Raw genomic sequence first — 21,709 nt, forward strand, 5'->3', positions numbered from 1 at the left:
GGGAATCATGAAGAGGCTGCTAGAAAAACTGCAACCACCAAATACCTGGATAGAGTTAGGCAAGTCCTGCGGAGGATACAAGATTTGGAAGAACAAGATTTGGGGCAATCAATACCTATGCCCTGCCAATAATCAGATACCCTGCTGGGATTATAAATTGGCCAAATGTGGAGATAGAAGCCCTCTCCGTGAATCGCTACCTTATCGCTGTGGAGGGGTTTGTGTGTCCCAGGGATCCCAGGGGCTTTGTTGTCTGGGGGCTTTTGCCGCCTGGTAGGGTCTCCCATGGCAAATTGGTCCTGGGTGAGGGACCAGACAAAGAGCGATTCAGAAGACCCTTATGAAGAGAACATCAAGGGAACAATTTACCCTGCCCGGAATAGGGTTACCGGGGCCCCGCCCTGGAACCAGGCCCGGAGAGGGTGCCCGAGGGCGAGCGTCTGGTGGCCGGGCCTTAGTCCATAGGGCCCGGCCAGGCACAGCCCGAAAAGGAGACATGGGCCCATCCTCCCGCAGGCCCACCACCCGCAGGAGGCGCCACAGGGGTCGGGTGCATTGTGGGATGATCTGATATCGTCGTGTTGGTGTTGTTCCCAGACCATCAGGAAAATGTTGTTCCAGAATCAACATTGCAAGTGACCAATCACATTGTTGTGATGTTATTCTTTGACGCGCCAAGCCATTTGTGCATTTATGAAATTCCAATGTTGCAAGGACAATATTAATTCTGCTTAGCGTTTATTAAAGGGTCAGGGTCAGGGTCCGTTGATCGGCGGACAGAGGCGGTTTCTCGCAGCTTAAGTATAGTTTTTAGTTTTACAGCGTTTTTTCCCGAAGTCGCAAAAGTATGACGTCACAACATTCTGATTGGTCACTTGCAATGTTGATCCTGGAACAACATTTACTATGTTGATCTGGGAATAACACCAACACGACGATATCAGATCGTGCGTGCATTGTGTGCCGGGTGGTGGCCAGGAGCGGAGGCCCTGGCGGACTGATCCCCAGCTGCTAAGACTGGGAATAGGGACATGGAATGTCACCTCTCTGGTGGGGAAGGAGCCTGAGTTAGTGCGTGAGGTTGAGAGGTACTGGCTAGATATAGTCGGGCTCACCTCTACGCATGGCTTGGGCTCTGGAACCAGTCTCCTGGAAAGGGGCTGGACTCTGTCTCAGTCTGGAGTTGCCCCTGGTGAGAGGCGGCAGGCTGGGCTGGGTATTCTAATATCCCCTCGGCTTGCTGCCGGTACATTGGGGTTTTTCCCGGTGGATGAGAGGGTTTGTTCCCTGCGCCTTCGGGTCGGGGAACGGGTCCTGACTGTCATCTGCGCTTATGCGCCGAGTGGCAGTTCAGAGTAGCCAGCCTTCTTAGAGTCACTGGGGGGGGGGGGGGGGGGGGGGGGAGGGTGCTGGAAGGTGCTCCACCTGGAGATTCTGTTGTCCTGCTGGGAGACTTCAATGCTCACGTGGGTAACAACAGCGTGACCTGGAGGGGCGTGATTGGGAGGAACGGCCTCCCTGATCTGAACCCGAGCGGTGTTTTGTTATTGGACTTCTGTGAAAATCACAGTTTGGCCATAACGAACACCTTGTTCGAACATAAGAGTGTCCATAAGTGCACGTGGCACCAGGACGCTCTAGGCCGCAGGTCGATGATCGATTTTGTAATCGTATCACCAGACCTGTGACCATATGTTCTGGACACTCGAGTAAAGAGAGGGGCTGAGCTGTCAACTGATCACCACCTGGTGGTGAGTTGGATCAGGTGGCGGGGAAGGACGCTGAACAGACCTGGTGCACCTAAACACGTAGTGAGGGTGTGCTGGGAACATCTAGCAGAGGCCCCAGTCCGCGAGATCTTCAACGCACACCTCCGGCAGAGCTTCAACAGCATTCCGAGGGAGACTGGGGACATTGAGTCCGAATGGACCATGTTCAGCATCTCCATTGCCGAAGCTGCTGCATTGAGCTGCGGCCGCAAGGTGGTTGGTGCCTGCCATGGTGGTAATCCACGAACCAAATGGTGGACACCAGAGGTGAAGGGAGCCACCAGGCTGAAGAAGGAGTCCTATCGGGCTTGGTTAGCCTGTGGGACTCCGGAGGCAGCCGACAGGTATCGACAGGCCAAGCGGAATGTGGCTCGGGCAGTGGCTGAAGCAAAAACTCGGGTGTGGGAGGAGTTCGGAGAGGCCATGGAAAAAGACTTTCGGACTGCCTCAAAGAGATTCTGGCAAACCGTCAGGCGTTTCAGGAGGGGAAAGTGGTGCTCTACCTGCACTGTGTATAGCGCTGGCGGAGCGCTGCTGACATCGACTGAGAAAATTGTCAGGCGGTGGAAGGAATACTTCGAGGACCTCCTTAATCCCACTGACACGTCTTCCGAGGAGGAAGCAGAGTCTGGGGATGAGGGGAATGACCCGCCAATTTCCGGGGGCGAGGTCACTGAGGCAGTTAAACAACTCCTTGGTGGCAGAGCCCCTGGTGTTGATGAGGTCCGCTCCGAGTTCCTGAAGGCTCTGGACATTGTAGGGCTATCCTGGTTGACACGTCTCTACAATGTTGCGTGGAGATCAGGGGCAGTACCCCTGGGAAAGTCTATGCCAGGGTGCTGGAAAGGAGAGTTCGTCCACTAGTCGAACCTCAGATACAGGAGGAACAATGCGGTTTTCGTCCTGGTCATGGAACACTGGACCAGCTCTTCATCCTCTCCAGGATACTTGAGGATGCATGGGAGTTTGCCCAACCAGTCTACATGTGTTTTGTGGACTTGGAGAAGGCATTCAACCGTGTCCCTCGGGATGTCCTGTGGGAGGTGCTGCAGGAGTATGGGGTGTCTGGCCCACTGCTACGGGCCATTCGATCCCTATACAACCGTTGCAGGAGCTTGGTTCGCATTGCCGGCAATAAGGCGGACTCGTTCCCGGTGGGTGATGGGCTCCGCCAGGGCTGCCCTTTGTCACCGATTCTGTTCATAATTTTTATGGACAGGATTTCTAGGTGCAGCCAAGTGGCGGGGGGCTTTCACTTTGGTGGCCTCAGAATCTCGTCTCTGCTTTTTGCGGATGATGTGGTTCTGTTGGCTTCATCGGGTGAGGGCCTCCAGCTCGCACTGGAACGGTTCGCAGCCGAGTGTGAAGCAGCGGGAATGAGGATCAGCACCTCCAAATCTGAGGCCATGGTTCTCAGCCGGAAAAGGGTGGAGTGCCCACTCCGGGTCGGGGATGAGTTCCTGCCCCAAGTGGAGGAGTTCAAGTATCTCAGGGTCTTGTTCGCGAGTGATGGGAGAAGGGAGCGGGAGATCAACAGACGGACTGGTGCTGCACCTGCAGTGATGCGGACGCTGCACCGGTCCGTCGTGGTGAAGAGGGAGCTGAGTGTAAAAGCGAAGGTCTCAATTTACCGGTTGATCTACGTCCCTACCCTACCTATGGCCACGAGCTGTGGGTAGTGACCGAAAGAACGAGATCGCGGATACAAGCGGCAGAAATGAGCTTCCCCCGAAGGGTGGCTGGCCTCTCCCTTAGAGATAGGGTGAGAAGTTCGGCCATCCGGGAGGGGCTCAGAGTAGAGCCGCTGCTGCTCCACATCGAAAGGAGCCAGCTGAGGTGGTTCGGGCATCTGACAAGGATGCCTCCTGGGTGAGGTTTTCTGGGCATGTCCCACCGGGAGGAGGCCCCAGAGCAGACCCAGGACATGCTGGAGAGATTATATCTCTCAGCTGGCCTGGGAAAGCCTAAGTGTTCCCCCGGATAAGCTGGAGGAGGTGGCTGGGGAAAGGGAGGTCTGGGCCTCTCTGCTTAGGCTTCTGCCCCCGCGACCCAGCCTCGGATAAAGCGGATGAAGATGGATAGGAGATAGAAGCCACTGACATCAAGACAAGGAAGCTCCTTGCCATGCATGGTAAATCCAGCACTCTGAGGTTGTATGCTAAGCAAAAAGAAGGAGGCCGGGGACTAGTGAGTGCCATAACCCCCATCCAGCATGAGACAATGACCATCCCCATGAGTACATTAACAAGATGGCGATAATAGACCATGTGCATAGTGAACATCTCAGGTAGTAGAAACCCAAGAAAAAAGAGGAGCAAGGAGAAAAACCAGTGGCTGACATCCAGTAATCCCACCAATGGCTTAAAAAAGCTGGACTGAAAGACAGCACAGAGGCACTAATCATGGCAGCACAGGAACAAGTTTGAAACACAAGATCCATACAGGCTGGGGTCTATCACACCAGGCAAGACCCCAGATGCAGGCTGTGTAAAGATGCCCCTGAGACAATCCAGCATATAACAGCAGAGTGCAAGATTCTAACAGGCAGGGCATACATGGAGCACCATAACCAAGTGGCCGGCATAGTGTACAGGAACATTTGTGCGGAGTATAACCTGGAAGTCCCGGGGTCAAAATGGGAGACGCCCCCCAGGGTGGTGGAGAATGACCGAGCTAAGATCCTGTGGGACTTCCAGATACAGACGGACAAAATGGTGGTGGACAAGCAGGAGACAGCCATAGTCATATGTGTAGCTTAACTGAGTGACAGCAACATCAGGAAAAAGGAACATAAGAAGCTGGAGACATACCAAGGGCTCAGAGAAGAGCTCCTCTGTGGGGAACACTGGGAGTGATCCCCAAGCTGGGCAAGTGGCTCCAGCAGGCCCTGGCCAAATATCAGAAATCTCTGTCCAGAAGAGCGCAGTCGTAGGAACAGGAAAGATACTGCACAGGATCCTGAAGCTCCCAGAACTCTGAAAGAGAGCCCAAACTTGAAGCATAAATACCGCCCTCAGGGCAAGTGGGGAATTTTATATGTATTAAAAAATCCCCTCTCACCCCAGCTGCAGTGCTGCATAGGATGCACCCTTGCAACAATTCAGTTCGAGAAATGTTCTGCTTTCCTGATATTGATCAACTGGTCTTGTTGCAAAGTGGAAGTGTTTAGGAATCACAGCAACTCAGCCACAAAGTGGCAGCCGATGTAAAGTTACAGAGCAGGGCTGCTGAGTGGGCCGGGCATTGTGTGTAAGACTCCAACACTCCGCTGACTCAATAACTGCAGAGCTCCAAACCTCCTCTAGCATCGACATAATTATAGAAACTGTGTACCAACAGCTCAATGGCACTGGTCTCCAGTGGAGAGTAGTTCTTACAGGTAAATGTCTAGGTGGGCCACTACTTTTGTCAAGTGCACAGCTTTTCTAAATGGATGAGTGAAAGTGAGGTAAAGTACAGTGCTGGAATCAATTCAGCCAGGTTCCTCCAATAGACAGGAAACGTCACATTGATTAATTCTACCATAAATTTCAAATCAAACAAACTCCATCGCATATGTCATGCTGAGGGAGGACCACAGTGAAAGGCATATTGGATTTTTAATAAGAAGAAAATATCAGCCTCGATGTAACTAAGAAGACATTACCAAGAGGCTTCAGTGAGTGAACTTTCTGTCAGGTGACTCAACAGAAGAAAGCCAGAAGGAGACAGATGGGAGGGAAGAAAAAAACACTTACCCTGTAACCCTGTTTTACATCAGCGGCTATTGAGACAGAGTGTGGTCTGTGCTGCTGTGCTGTGAACAGTGTGGGCCAATGGATAGTGACACCTTATTTATTATCCTGAAGAGGAATAATGATATTGCTTTGGCCTATGATGCAGAGCAGGCCAGAGCCACAAAGTTGGGGTTGGGTTTACGGTGGCCTTGAGAGCCTAACAGAGTCTGACTTAAAGAAGCCAGAAAAAATCTCTACCAGACACGTGATGGTGATCTGTCAAGATATAAGAAGTTTTATTCTTTTTTCTTTCATACTTAATGTGATTTGTTGAAACCAAATTCATTATCAGTGCATTGGGTCATTGTTTGTTGATGAAGATGATGATCTCACTTATGCACAACATCACTCACAGTATAATGACCCACTGATTCATTTAGCTGTAGTTCAGTTGAACGTGAGCTTACTTTGACCACAGACTGTATAGTTAAAAAGGATTGAAATGGCCACCACATAATCCACTAGTTAGTGAAGGTTTATTGTAGAGTGTGTTTGAAACCAGAGTGTGAGCCACTGAAATCTGAAACCTATACTGGGCCTTGTGGAGTCTTTACCCCTCTATCTAATGAGGTCCAACTAACTGAAGAGGTCTGAACAAAGGTTTGGTTCAATTCAGTTCAGTTCCATTCATAAAGGAAAATAAACAGTAGCTCAGTTTAGTGTTGGCTTCTGATCTCAGACCTGCTTCTGTAACTGAATGTCGTCCGCTGCATGAAGAAAACATGACATTTCTCTGACAGCAGTAAATAGAACTTGATAAAGGTCAAACGTTTTTTCTTGCATGTTGAACTAAAAACTCATCTAGAATTGTGTCAGTGTTTTTCTAATAGTGTGTGCTGTTTGAGTTTATTTAGAGTCATTCCTACATATTTATGCAAAATGTGTATAATTTTCTGCAGGACTGAATAGAGCATCATTATGTTTAACACAGTGCATATGCTAGAGGCTAATGTATGGCGTTATTTTTGTGCCACTATTCTGAGCGCACGTAAAAAAAAATTTGAGCGCACGTAAAAAAAGTTTGCAGGTGCAAGTGTTGTATTTTGAGGAGAAATGTATTTTGAGCGAATAAAAGCTGAATTTGAGTGAACAAAATTCATTCCTGCGTGCAAAAAATGTATTTCAGTGTTTGCTATTATCCACACACACACACAACAGCAGCCCCTCTCGCTCAGTTTTTGCACTTGCGCTCGCTCGCAAAGTGTTGTTCGCGCTCTCAACATTTCTGCCCGTGCACGCTCAACTCTTTCTGATTGGCTGTTCTGGTCTCCAATCAGCTCAAAATGATGAAATGCAATATCCCAGAATCCATTTCGTCCAAAACTCAAACGAGGCAGTGGTGGAGGAACACAGAGTGGCGGGGTTTGAAATATTACTCTTTCTGGGTCACAAAATAAACTTTTAAGATATTTTCATGTGAGAATGTTTCTGTGTAAACTTCAAATACCTGCTCGATTCATCAAGACATCACATATTTGCATAAGTGCTCTAACGTTTTCGGAGCTGCGCAAATGCAAAAACTGAGTGAGAGGGGCTGTTATTGTGTGTGAGTGTGGATAACAGCAAACACTGAAATACAGTTTTTGCACACAGGAATGAATTTTGTTCACTCAAATTCAGCTTTTCTTTGCTCAAAATAAACTTCTCCTCAAAATACAACACTTGTACCTGCAAACTTTTTTCACGTGCGCTCAAATTTGTTTTACGTGTGCTCAGAATAGTGGCACAAAAATAACGCCATACTAATGTACCTAATAATTTAACAAACAGGAAGTTTTGGCTCTAAGTTTGTACAATGGGAGGAAGGGTAGCCTCATCTTTTATATAGTCATTGTGTAGCTCTCTCTGTGTCTGAGGGCGGGTCTGTCTCCTGTTAACAATGACTGCAGCTGGGAAAGCTGAGAGGCTGGTGGTTTGTGCACGGGCATTGTGGGTAAACCACTATTCTGGCCACAATCTGATGGGCGAGCAACATAGGAGGCAAGCTGCGCTGCTTTCACTGCCCTGAGATCAGTTACAACCTTCACCTTGTATGGAAACAGAGCTAGCAATAGCAAGTAACTGACCTTAAGTGATTCAGAACTGTAACGGGTAAGTTTCATCTTGGCCAACATGTGTCATGTAGAGAAGATGGAGTGTAAAAAAGTTGTTAATAAGTCCTTTAGTACATTAGTAAGGAAATCCATGACAGTGATGGAGGGGACTACAGCTCAGACTGTGTCTGTTGTAATAAAACAGGCGGGTTGACTAGGTGCAGGCTCAGCAGCACTTTCAGATTAGCATCTATGAGAATGAGCGAATCTAATATGTTTAAGCTATTTTGCCAACACTTCATCTTCATTTTTCATTAATATTTTTAATCTCCTATGTAGATATTAGCAGTTAACCATGTCACACACTGCTCAAGCCTTTTAATTGAGATGATTTTTTTGCTATTACTATTTTAACATACTAGACCTTTCAGTGATTCTCCCAGGACAGCCACTACAGCATGATTACAGAATCTGATGCTGGACATTAAACACAATATTAAGTATTTAAAATGAGCTCAGTCTTATACATATTATATATAATATATTATTATATATTATATTATATATATTATAATGTTATAGTAATGTTAATGACTGAAACCATTGTTCCTTCAGTGGTGCTAGTTTCGGTCATTGTGCAAATGTGCTGTTTATAAGGTTGGAAACCTGCAGTCAGGTGAGACTGAAGAAGTCACCTGGATGAGTGATGAAACATTTCTTGCACTGAAAACGTCCAGATTAACAGAATCCACCTTTTGGGATATACCCGTTGATTCACACATTGGCTTAATTTGCATCCGTTGGACTGTGGGAGGAAGTTGGAAGACACCCACAAAGGTACAGTTAAAACATGCAAACTCAACACAGGAAGTCCCCACTCGACCAGGAGATCTGACGCATAAAGCTTCCACTGCACCACCATGCCAGACATCAAACATCACAGCCCTCCCAGAATCTGATAAGGAACCCCAGGGACCAGCAAATGCAGCACATCACACCAGTTTGTTTTATTCTTTAAAGACTCCAAACAAAGACAAGATGGAACAAGTGGCTTTTAACTTATATATATAAATTATTTTCCTCTGAAATTCAGGCCACACTCTGAACATCAGCCTGTCATTTCCCAGGGTATAATCCCTGCACCAGCCAGTCTCAGAGACACACTCACTACTCAGTCTGCTGATAATTTGTCTGTCTGGGCAGTTGACCCAGCCAAACTGCATAACTGTAAAAGTGTCAAAAGGGAAACAGTTTCTGGACAAGACACTGAACATCCAGTGGCTGTGCTCATTTGCAATGCCCTGTGAGGTGAATTCAAATGTGTGTTGATTTTTTGGCATTTCCTCTACATGTCAGGGGACAAATTTTCTCCAAATGTGTCAATCTAGATTCACCCAAAATCACACAAAAGATGCAGAGGTGCTCATCTCCCAACGGTTTAGCATTATAGTGTTTTCTCAGACCAGTGTGTTTGTGTGTTTGTCTGTAAGAGATAAAGACCAGCATGACTGCACTAGATATATTGTATAGTGTGTGTGTGTGTGTGTGTGTGTGTGCGTGCGTGCGTGCGTATACTTGCCACAGGAGGACCATCCATCTCTATCACACAGAGCCACCCAGGGATGCCAATGCTAATAAGAGCAGCTCTCTCTTTCTTTCATGGAGAGAGAGCAGAGACGAGCCCTCCTGTGGTGGAAGAGCTCTGAAGGAGTATGAGAGGTCATCCATTTACAGCACATGTTAATTCAAAGTGTGAGGAAATTGTGTGGATATACCTTAGTGGTGTTCTGCAGGTATCACAAACACCACCAATATTAGGGTTAAGGGTTAAATATAGTACATATAATATAGCACCATTATGCCAACTGGATTTTTTTGGAAAACTGTGTATCAAGTAGCTCTGACTTTTTATTTTCAACATGTTCAAGCATCTTAGGTTGTTTTGGGCTCTTCACATTTTCTCCCATCTCTCTGAGAGATACTATTTGTAGCTTAAAGCTTGTAACTTGTAACAATATAACATTAGTTCAGTCATGCAGTCTTGGGAGATCAGCTGAATGCAAGGACACGTCAGCTGATGGTTCAGCTTATACAATTATATCCAGTTGTCTGTTGTATATAAATGAGACCATGACATGTTTGCAGTGGAGGGATCAAAAACAGTAAAGGTGGTCAAAACAGTAAAAACAAATCTTGTCAAATAACTAATCATTCCACCTTTAGTTATGTGTATGATCTAAGGTGACAACAGATATGACATTTGATTAAGTCAGAGATAATATGAAAGGAAGAGCTGGAGGTGGCTGGCAACACCACAGCAACTGAACGCAGGTAAAACCAGCCCAAGTAGTGTGACATAAACTCTGTGTCACAGAGTGTGGGCTGTGTCAGGGTGATTTATGGCAGGATAGCAACAAGAGTGAAAGGGAAGGTTTACAAGGTTGTTGGCTCTCGACCAGGCACTTCCAATACAAGAAGGTGTGAACTGGCTTTTTGTGAACTGGCTATTACGCAGTGTCTCCGCAAATTGCTACCTTATCATGGTGGAGGGGTTTGTGTGTCCCAGGGACCCCAGGGGCTATGTTCTCCAGGGGCTTCGGCCACTTGGTAGGGTCTCCCATGGCAAATTGGTCCTGGGTGACGGACCAGACAAAGAGCGATTCAGAAAGCCCCTATGAGAAGGCCATCAAAGGAACAGTTCACCCTGCCCAGGATGGGTTACCGGGGCCTGTCCTGGAGCCAGGCGCGGGGAGGGTGCCTGAGAGTGAGTGTCTGGTGGGCACAACCCGAAAAGGGGACATGGGCCCAACCTCCCGCAGGTCCACCACCCGCAGGAGGCACCATAGGGGTCGGGTGCATTGTGTGCCGGGCGGCGGCCAGAAGCGGAGGCCCTGGCCGACTGATCCCCGGCTACCAAGACTGGCAATTGGGACATGGAATGTCACCTCTCTGGTGGGGAAGGAGACTCTGTCTCAGTCTGGAGTTGCCCCTGGTGAGAGGCGGCGGGCTGGGGTGGGTATTCTAATATCCCCTCGGCTTGCTGCCTGTACGTTGGGGTTCTTCCCAGTAGACGAGAGGGTTTGTTCCCTGCGCCTTCGGGTCGGGGAATGGGTCCTGACTGTCATCTGTGCTTATGCGCCGAGTGGCAGTTCAGAGTAGCCAGCCTTCTTAGAGTCGCTGGGTGGGGTGTTGGAAGGTGCTCCGCCTGGAGACTCTGTTGTCCTACTGGGAGACTTCAATGCTCACGTGGGTAACGACAGCGAGACCTGGAGAGGCATGATTGGGAGGAACAGCCTCCCTGATCACCAGACCTGCGACTATATGTTCTGGACACTCAGGTAAAGAGAGGGGCTGAGCTGTCAACTGATCATCACCTGGTGGTGAGTTGGATCAGGTGGCGGGGGAGGACGCTGAACAGACCTGGTGCACCTAAATGCGTAGTGAGGGTGTGCTGGGAACGTCTAGCAGAGGCCCCAGTCCGCGAGATCTTCAACGCACACCTCCGGCAGAGCTTCAACAGCATTCCGAGGGAGACTGGGGACATTGAGTCCGAATGGACCATGTTCAGCGTCTCCATTGCCGAAGCTGCTGCATTGAGCTGCAGCCGCAAGGTGGGTGGTGCCTGCCATGGTGGTAACCCCCAAACCAAATGGTGGACACCAGAGGTGAAGGGAGCCACCAGGCTGAAGGAGTTCTATCGGGCTTGGTTAGCCTGTGGGACTTCGGAGGCAGCTGACAGGTACCGACAGGCCAAGCGGAATGCGGCTCGGGCAGTGGCTGAAGCAAAAACTCGGGTGTGGGAGGAGTTCGGAGAGGCCATGGAAAAAGACTTTCGGACTGCCTCGAAGAGATTCTGGCAAACCGTCAGGCGTCTCAGGAGGGGAAAGCGGTGCTCTACCTGCACTGTGTATAGTGCTGGCGGAGCGCTGCTGACGTCGACTGAGAAAATTGTCAGGCGGTGGAAGGAATACTTCGAGGACCTCCTTAATCCCTCTGACACGTCTTCCGAGGAGGAAGCAGAGTCTGGGGATGAGGGGGATGACCCGCCAATTTCCGGGGGCGAGGTCACTGAGGCAGTTAAACAACTCCTTGGTGGCAGAGCCCCTGGTGTTGATGAGGTCCGCCCCGAGTTCCTGAAGGCTCTGGACGTTGTAGGGCTATCCTGGTTGACACGCCTCTGCAATGTTGCGTGTGTGAATGTGTGTGTGAATGGGTGGATGACTGGATATGTAAAGCGCTTTGGGGTCCTTAGGGACTAGTAAAGCGCTATATAAATACAGGCCATTTACCATTTACCAGATCAGGGGCAGTACCCCTGGACTGGCAGACCGGGGTGGTGGTCCCCATCTTTAAGAAGGAAGACCGGAGGGTGTGTTCCAACTACAGGGGGATCACACTCCTCAGCCTCCCTGGGAAAGTCTGTGCCAGGGTGCTGGAAAGGAGAGTTCGTCCGCTAGTCGAACCTCAGATACAGGAGGAACAATGCGGTTTTCGTCCTGGTCGCGGAACACTGGACCAGCTCTTTATCCTCTCAAGGATACTTGAGGGTGCATGGGAGTTTGCCCAACCAGTCTACATGTGTTTTGTGGACTTGGAGAAGGCATTCGACCGTGTCCCTCGGGGTGTCCTGTGGGAGATGCTGCAGGAGTATGGGGTGTCTGGCCCATTGCTACGGGCCATTCAATCCCTATACAACCGTTGCAGGAGCTTGGTTCGCGGGAATGAGGACCAGCACCTCCAAATCTGAGGCCATGGTTCTCAGCCGGAAAAGGGTGGAGTGCCCACTCCGGGTCGGGGATGAGTTCCTGCCCCAAGTGGAGGAGTTCAAGTATCTCGGGGTCTTGTTCACGAGTGATGGGAGAAGGGAGCGGGAGATCGACAGACGGATTGGTGCTGTGGCCGCAGTGATGCAGCACAAGAAAAATGAGCAGAGAATCACCTGATGTCCAGCCACACCCTATCATCCTCCCTCTGTGACCTCACTGCAGCACGGCCTAAAATAAAGTTTAAACTTTAAAATAATTTCCTTACATTTCTCTTGTACTTTAACATGATTTATCAGTAACTACATGAAGATACTTTTCTTCATGTCTCATTAAATTTATGCTGTTTTATTATTAGCTTAATCACACATGGATATCCATTTCAACATAATCTCTTGTTAATTGTGCTCATCAGATCAGAAGAGAGAGAAATGAGACACATGCATCACAGTATCAGTGTCCTTGAATTTCATGCAGCCTCTGAGGAAACAAAGTTTGAATCACCTTAGAGGGACTCTGATGACGCGCTTTGTAGTCTGTACAGGTCAGATACAGAATCATTATGCACAATCACCAGATAAACAAAAATAAAGTCCAGGTTGCACAAAAACAAAATATCTCTGTAAATTTCTAAATTAGAGAAATACTCAAAGTGTTTTTGTTTCATTTATTTTGTGAAGACATGCCAGCAGTGACATGATCAAACCTATTGGTTTTATTTTAGTTGGTTTTAATACTCTGCTAGGAGCCACATGTCCTTTGTCATGTATAGTGATGTGATATGCTAACTATATACAGTTTATATAATGACACTGATTACAGCTTAATGTTGTAGGACACTCAGAACTTGGTGGAGCTTGAAAGGCTGACACTGTGAAAGTCATGAGTGGGCTTACTGCAGTGGGCTGGCCCTGTCGTCCTGGTTTGACCTGTTCCTTTGCCTACAACCTTACAATATATATATTTTACACACAACTAAACTTTGCTTTTGTTAAATGTTCACTTTTGTTTTCCCAGATAGCTCAACCTGAAACACTGAAGTTTGAGGACCAGTTCCTAAATACCAAATTGCCTGATTGACATAAGGACAACGAATTATAATTCTTCTCACTGGAATATTGACATGTTTACAGCAGATGTGTGTAATTGTACCTGTCTGCGATATTTCAATTTTATTTTGAACCTTGTTTTTCCATTAGGGTTAGGGTAATTATATACATATATACATAATTATAAAAGGTGTTCCTGATGTTGCTGTCATTTGGAACCGCTATCACTACGGCCGTCTTCTTCTGTTTGTCTACCACCACTATGTCCGGTTGGTTAGCCACCACCATTTTGTCCGTCTGTATCTGGAAGTCCCACAGGATCTTAGCTCGGTCATTCTCCACCACCCTTGGGGGCATCTCCCATTTTGACCGCAGGACTTCCAGGCCATATTCGGCACAGATGTTCCTGTACACTATGCCGGCCACTTGGTTATGGCGTTCCATGTATGCCTTGCCTGCTAGCATCTTGCACCCTGCAGTTATGTGCTGGATTGTCTCTGGGGCATCTTTACACAGCCTGCACCTGGGGTCTTGCCTGGTGTGATAGACCCCAGCCTCTATGGATCTTGTGCTCAGAGCTTGTTCCTGTGCTGCCATGATTAGTGCCTTTGTGCTGTCTTTCAGTCCAGGATTTCTGGATGTTTGGATGATTATTGAATATGTATGTATTTTCTTACAGTGCAGGACCTCCTGGTAGAGGACTCAAGCTTGAGGAACACAAACATATCACCTAACAGCGGGGTTAGATGAAGATTTTCATAGATACAACCTTTAGTAACTCATATTTGTCACTAATTAGTCTTGTGATATTCCAAAACTGAACCTTTAGAGTTCTGTAATGAAGAATTTCTACCTGTGTCAAAGTCCCCTGATGAAAAAGATGAATGTGTGGTAGAAAAAGAAACAGAGTAGATCCATCAAACATACGGGTTCTTCAGTGTCTGTTACACTGCTGCAATACCAATTCCCCTTAGGAAGAAGTAGAGTACTTAATTTACCGAATGATGGATTGATTATGCATGGCTGCCATTCACTGACCGTGTCACTGGAAGCACAAAGATAAATGCAGGAGCAGTCTGTCTGCTCAGAACTCAGCTGAAGCCCATTGAACATGACATCATCATTAAGCACACGCCAATCCTAAATACATATGGACAGCATTCAAAAAGCTGTAGAAGGTGAAGTGTTCTGCCTGTCCAAAGTTTGGTGTTTATTTATTGTTTGGTTTGTTTGTGCCAGCTGATTATTTCAGACGGATGATCTGATATCCTCGTGTCGGTGTTGTTCCCAGACCATCATGAAAATGTTGTTCCAGGTTCAACATTGCAAGTGACCAATCACATTGTTGTGACGTTATTCCATTCGTGCATTTATGAAATTCCAATGAGGCAAGGACAATATCAATTCTGCTTACTGTTTATTAAAGGGTTACGGTTAGGGTTAGGGTCAGGGTCCGTTGATCGGCGGACAGAGGCGGTTTCACGCAGTTTAAGTACAGTTTTTTGTTTTACGGCGGTTTTTCCCGAAGTCGCAAAAGTATGACGTCACAACATTCTGATTGGTCACTTGCAATGTTGATCCTGGAACAACATTTAGTATGATGATCTGGGAACAACACCAACACGAGGATATCAGATCAACCGTTTCAGACACTGTTGCATAAATGAATGGAAACACACTACAGCGTAGGTGTCCAAGATAATGAAGTGTGACTGTTACCCATTTATCAGTAACAACAACATTCTGTGGCACAGAAGGAATGAAACAGGAATCACAGTGTCGGGCCTTCAAAAACACTGATTAGTGGGATACAGGTATAGTGTTTTATATTTTCATTTGATTGGTGGCAACTGCACATGATATGACTCAATTTAAGAGTAACAGCCGGAGATAATTATCAAAATAAATAATAATCACCAATAATAAAACGTAAAATGAATGGTTAAATAAACTTTTTTTAAAAAACGTACCATCATATATATTTATATGATAACTGGAGTCAACTACATTTTACATTTAGTTAGCTTGTAACACTCAAGTTATTTTTTTATACAGTTTGTTACTGATCAGTGAGTAAATGGTAAATGGCCCGTTTCTACTTTAGCACTCAAAGCACTTTATAAAACATGCCTCATCAACAACTTGGGGTTCAGTATCTTTCCCAAAGATACTTTAGCATGCAGACTGAGGCACCCAGGAATTGAATCCCCAGGTTCCATTTACCACCATCCAATCAGTAGATCTAATTATGGAATTGACCGTGCTAGCTCCTGAGCTACAGCCTACAAAATTTTGAGTGGAAATCTTGTTAATAAAACTTTATCAACATCATTCGATGTCACAGTTTAACATCCTCTGATTAGTGTGTACTTTTTGGATGCAACCTTAATTTTACAATCAGACATATTTTGAGTCTAAATATAACCAAAGAAAAAATAAGACCAGTTTCCAGGTTAACAGTCTTGATTTAAAACAGTCCACCTGCTAATTATAACGTTCCAAACAAACGTGATATTCATTATGATCATTTCATTCTTTGTTGTAGTGAAATAATTTGTAAAGGCTTTTGCGTTTTATTAACCATGGTTATTGTATTTCAATAATAAAGTCAAAACACGCAGTGGTTGGTTTTCAAAACACACAAAATCGTTTAATTTTTAACAGGACAAAAAAAATAAAAAAATACAAATAAAATAAACACTCCATGCTCAATAGATAAGAATAATAACATAACAATAAGCAGTCATTACCTAAAATGATAATTACTTCAAGCCATGGCACAAGGGTCAGTGCTGGATCATTTCATAGAAGAATCAGTAAAGTCTCAGATAATCTCCGTCGTACCAGCTGTTTCAAAGACATGTGTAGGATTTCCTCATTATTTGCACATGCTAATTCTAAGAAGTGCAAAGTACAAACACTGTGGCCTGTGTGCTCTAACACGGTGGTGAACTGTGAAGACGTCATTGAACTTCCACTACACCCAAAGCCTTTTCTATTTGACTTGGATCCAGAAGTAAAGATGACAATAAAAATAGAAAAACTTTAATGAACATCAGTTTTTTTTTATGCCAAACACTAAAATAATATTTTCTCCTCATAAATCAAAAGTCATCCACTGAATAAGATGAAGCAAAACTTCTGCATAAAACAATAAAAGACATGAATGTCACAGAAACAGAAATGGAGTTCCTGTCTGTTGTAAACCATCCAGTGTCTGGTTTCTTAAAAATTATGAATAAATACTAATATCATAATTTTTATGTGAATTTGCGATGCTCTCCAGAACTGAAGCTGTTGATTTACCAGTCAGTCTGCATCCCTACCCTCACCCAGCTTTGGAATGAGACTGTGGATACAAGGGGCAGGAACGAGCTTTCTCTGAAGCTGGACTCAGGCTCAGAGATGGTGTGAAAAGTTCAGTCTCTGTCATCGCTGTACCTGTTATCTGTCAGCTCAGACAGCTTCACAGTCAGTAACACAAACTGCTGCGCTTAAGGGATGAGTGCCTAGTATTTGACCTAAGATCAACAGTACTCTGAAATGGTAAACACGGTCAGTCACATACTATAATTCTATCATAAGCTATTTATCCATCAGATGCATTCACCATCAGCAGAAACCTCTGTGATCTGATGGAAACATCTTTGAGGTATTTTGTAGAGGAGCAGGAATGAGTTAGAAATACTGTCAGGACTGAGCTTCGTACAGGTTGTTCTTCTAGTTCTCAGCACCCTTCATCACTTTGTTGGCTCATAGCATTGAAACAGCATTTGTATCTGTGGCACTTTGAAAAAGGCTTAAAGATGTGGCACTTGGCTGCTTCACTGTTTTATTATTATGACGTCATTTCCTTTACATGTTTGTTTCGCTCCAGCAGACCTTTTTGAAATTTTAGACCGAAACATTTGACGATAATTATGAAATAATGTTATGAGTCTCTTGGCCAAGTCAGGGTTAAAAGGCAGCTTATGATACTTCCTGTCTCAATATCAGGACTACTGAATTTCATAACATGACCGGTAATGAGAGCTAAATATTCTTACATTCATTTGGAAGCTCTGCCATCCAGAGTAATCACCGTGTGTTTTAAAGGTGCAGTATGTAAAATATGGTTCCAGTCCTAAGCCCAAATAAAAGGGGAGGGTTGTGTCAGCAGTGGGATTCTGCCAAATCAAACATCAACAAGAATGAGATTTCTGTATCGGGTCAGTCAGAGCTTGGGTTAACAACTACAACCTCCGGTGTGTTGGCAAGCATGCTGTCCAAGGAAACTGTGTGCTGTTGCCCCAAACATAGGAGGAGAGGGTGAAAACCTTGGAGGCAGGGAGAAAGAAGGCAGGAGTGTGGAGGTAGGGACTTTACATGTACTATGGGACTGGTAAGGAGGGCAGATGTAACTGGTAACTGGAGCAGATGTTAGTAGACAGAGTTTATGAGCAGATGTTGGGTAGACATGGGTTAGCCCAGGGGTCTGCAACCTTTAACACCAAAGAGCCACTTGGACCCGGTTTCCACGCAGAAGAAAACACTGGAAGCTGCAAATACTTGTTGACATCTAAAATGAAGATAACACTGTATATATTGTTTTTTACTTTTATGCTTTGTGTGAACAACTAAGGTGTGTTGCTTATGAAATCCATGAAGTGCTACAGAGAAAATTACATTTTATTTATGTAATGAACACACTTTGAACTCTTAAAGAAATATAACAAAAGCAAAGACACGCAGCTGAACTAAAATGATCCAGCAAACAAAAACTGCTGTGAGCCACCCTCCTTATATCGCCTTTGGGCTTTTGGAGCCTTGACCTGACTTTTAAAAAATAACTGGGAAAAAAGCTCTATGCTGCTGAAAAAAGAAAGAAAAATAAATATTTACAAAATTCTAAATATGTATTTTACCTGGTTAATGTGTGTGGCGGGGCGTGGTCTGCAGTGCCGCTGCAGGGGAGGCGGATGCACCTGAGCAGCACCCGCAATCACGCCTCGCCGCCTTAACGTCTGTGCGATCTATGCTGTTGTGTTGGTGTGTGTCGGGCTGTGAGCTGCAAAGCTACAGCCGGCTGTGTGCGTACGGCAAGGTCTGCCGTGATATGTTTACAACGGGACTTCTGCTCCTGAACCTCTGCGCACAGCGTCTTCAAATCGGGGCTGTACGAAGTCACTTTCATCTTTACGCAGGACTGTAAGCTGTCATCTGTGAGGCGTGAGCGGTGTTTGTTTTAACATAGTTCACGGTGGAGCTGCTGACATAATGTGGATCCGAAGATCCATAATTGGCCAACCTGGGGTTGAAAGTCTCGATAAATTAATGGTGTTTCGGCGAGTACGCCGGCTCCCGCGAGTGTGACGCTTATTTTGAGCAATGAAGAAATAATAGAATATAATTGTATTTTTGTATTTCAACATCACAATAATCTAACAATTTAGAACTACAAGTTAAAAAAGAACTAACATAAATAAAATACACTTCAGCTAAATACTTCTAATTTATTTTCCCAAACCACGCGGAGCCCCACTGTAAGGACTAAAGAGCCGCAGGTTGCCGACCCCTGGGTTAGGGTATACTGGTGGTGTGTGGGAAGGCAGAGGTAAGTACTAAATGGCAGTAACTGAAGAAAGAAGAATATTATCCAGGAGGAGCTGAGACAGGTTCTGGGTTTTAGGGACGAATTACCAGATGACTGGGAAAGTAAAGCCCAAGTGGTGAGTGAAACAGTCAAGAAGGTATTTAGTGTATCTCGTGGACAGAGGAAAGAAGACAAGGAGACCTCTCTTGTGGTGGAATGAGAAAGTATAGAAAGGTATCTCAAAGAGAAGTGGAATAATCAGGGAAATGGAGAAAGCAGACAGGAGTGGCGGGATGTCAGGTGTCCAGCAAAGAGCGAGGTTTTACAGCAAAATAAACTGGAAACGAAAAGGCTTATAGTTGTATGAGTTATATGTGATCCCGGACAGAGAAAAGGACATGTACTGATTGGCTAGGCAGAGAGAGGAAGCTGTAATGATGTGACGTGGGTTAAGACTAAGGATAGACAGCAGAGTACTAAGACGTGTGTTTCATCTTTGTAACACACTGTTGAGGAGTAAAAGGAATACGCTGAGGGACTAATGAATGAAGAACATGAGAGAGAATCAGGAAGTGATGATTCGAAAGGAGAACGTGAGGGCAGCTACGAAGCAGAGTGGGAGGCAAATGGTCCGATGACACACCTGTGGAGGTATAAAAAGGTCCAGGAGAGACTGTAGTGGACTTTTGTTAACAGAGAAGTATACAGAAGGTCAGAAGGAAATCTAGAGAAAACATATGCTAGGGTGCCTGAAACTAACTGTGGTACTACGTTAGGAAGTCAGGAGTGGCAGAGACATATGTGAGGGTGGTGCAGGACATGTATGAGGACAGACACTGAGGTGTGAGGTAAGAGTTGTGTTTTATTGTTTGGACAGTATCTGTTAAGAAGAGTCATTATAGACAGCAAGCTTCATTTAAATCATCTACAAAGATTTTACTGCAGTTATGATTCAGAGAGAAAATATGTTTTTGACTAATTATTTTTTAATGGGATTGTACCAGTTTGTGATAAAACATGGGGAATGGTCACTTACATCATTTAGTTGTCCACTTTTGACATTCTTGCCAAGAACATTTGTAAATAATGAGTTTAGGACAGTGTGAGGTGATTTTCATTGAACGAGTGACTGAGGGATAGATGCAGACTACTGTATACTGTATGTAGGAAATCTGTAACTGATCTGTATCAGACTTACATTAAATTGACATTCAAATATAAACCATTTTCTTATCATTGAGAGGATCATATGACCCTAACGGTAAACGTTTTATACATGATCCAGGGGTCATGATTCGTTTCCTTCGTTTTCGTTTTCCGTCTGTCGGGTTCATTCTGTTTGACAGCCTGACAGCATTCCAAGAGAGGAACTGGGATATTATATGAGGAAATTAGGAGTGGCAGAGCAGCAGGTGAGGGCTGCACAGGACATATATGAGAACAGCAAGGCAGCGGTGAGGTGTGCATAGGAGTGACAGATGGGATCAAGGTGGGGGTGGAACTACACCAGGGATCAGCTGTTGGTTGCAATGGTGATGGGCAGGTAAAGAGATGAGCTCAGGCAGGAGTCCTCCTGGCTATGACGTGTGTGGATAAAACTTTTATCTGTAGTGAGAGTGGGGGAGCAGGTGGAAGAAAGCCTGCAGAGGTGGAGGTATGCAATGAAGACAAGAGGAATAGAAGTTAATACAGCAACATTTATGTGACGTTCTCTGTCACAAATACTGTCTCACGTGCTTCTCAGAGGCGATCAAACCATCAGCCTTCCCATTGAAAAACAAACCCGCTCTACCTGCTAAGCCACACCCACCCTCATGATGATGTCATGTTTGGTATGTGCCACCATGTAAAAAGATGACAACAGCACAAATTTGCTGTTGGCCAAACATTTAGGCTAGCTGCTCAGTAGATATCTGCAGGTGAGTTTTATCAGGTGTTGGTAAGAGTTACTATTTTTCCTGCTCTATTGACCATCAATTTTAGATAATGCACCTTTAACAACTAATTAATACTAACTAATAACTAATCCGTTTGTATTTTGTATGTGTTATTCCCTACCGAATATAAACTGCGATATTTCATTTTTAAGCTAAAATGAAAAGTTCAGGTTTCCAGATGTCTCGGAGCTCATGTTGTAGGATCCATCTCTGCACTACAGAACCTACAGGAGAATGTTTTTTCACGTCATAAAATTCCCAACAATAGTGACCTGCTGAAAATGCAATGTACAGCATACTGAGTAAATTACAGATAACGATGTTACAATTATTATCTGAACACTAATGAGTGGACACTTGAGGTAAAAGATGAATTTAAAACAAGGTTGACATCCAAATATGTCTCAGTGTAGTAATGGCATCAGAATGGTCATGGATCCTTTCAGCCACAGAAACAGTTCATACATGTAGAGTTTCCACAGGCTGAGAGACTCGGCCAGCGTGATCTGCACACGCCTTCTCCTGCTCTGAGTTTTAGTCCTCTTGTGCCTGTCAGACAAAGCAGAAGAAAGAGGAAGTGGTTATGCCTTTGGCACAGTCTGGGTCATAAAATCAAGATTTCTCTCAAAAGCCATTTCTCATGAGTTTCACACAAAATCACAGACAATTGCACGAGCCATCATCTGTTTACCACTGTGGGAATAGTGAGGACGTTTGCACTGTGATGCACAGAAGAATGAATCAATGTGCTCTGTACATGTTCAAAGCGTTAGGAAAATACATTTTAAAATGTTGTCAAAGGAGCTTGCA

At 45.4% G+C, this 21,709-nt stretch overlaps 1 protein-coding gene across 4 annotated transcripts in view; it reads right to left on the reverse strand.

Annotated features, from left to right (window-relative positions):
• Positions 1–16,020: 16,020 nt before the first annotated feature.
• adck1 (aarF domain containing kinase 1) overlaps positions 16,021–21,709 on the reverse strand; it is a 90,945-nt gene continuing 85,256 nt past the window's right edge. For all 4 annotated transcript variants that reach the window (XM_004564153.6, XM_012922720.5, XM_004564151.6 and 1 more), the window contains one exon: positions 16,021–21,448. In XM_004564153.6, the coding sequence (XP_004564210.1) occupies positions 21,304–21,448 (145 nt within the window). In that variant the 3' untranslated portion in view covers positions 16,021–21,303. The remainder of the gene's footprint in view (positions 21,449–21,709) is intronic.

The sequence above is a fragment of the Maylandia zebra genome, linkage group LG19, assembly GCF_041146795.1.
Source record: "Maylandia zebra isolate NMK-2024a linkage group LG19, Mzebra_GT3a, whole genome shotgun sequence".
NCBI classification, from domain to species: Eukaryota; Metazoa; Chordata; class Actinopteri; order Cichliformes; family Cichlidae; genus Maylandia; species Maylandia zebra.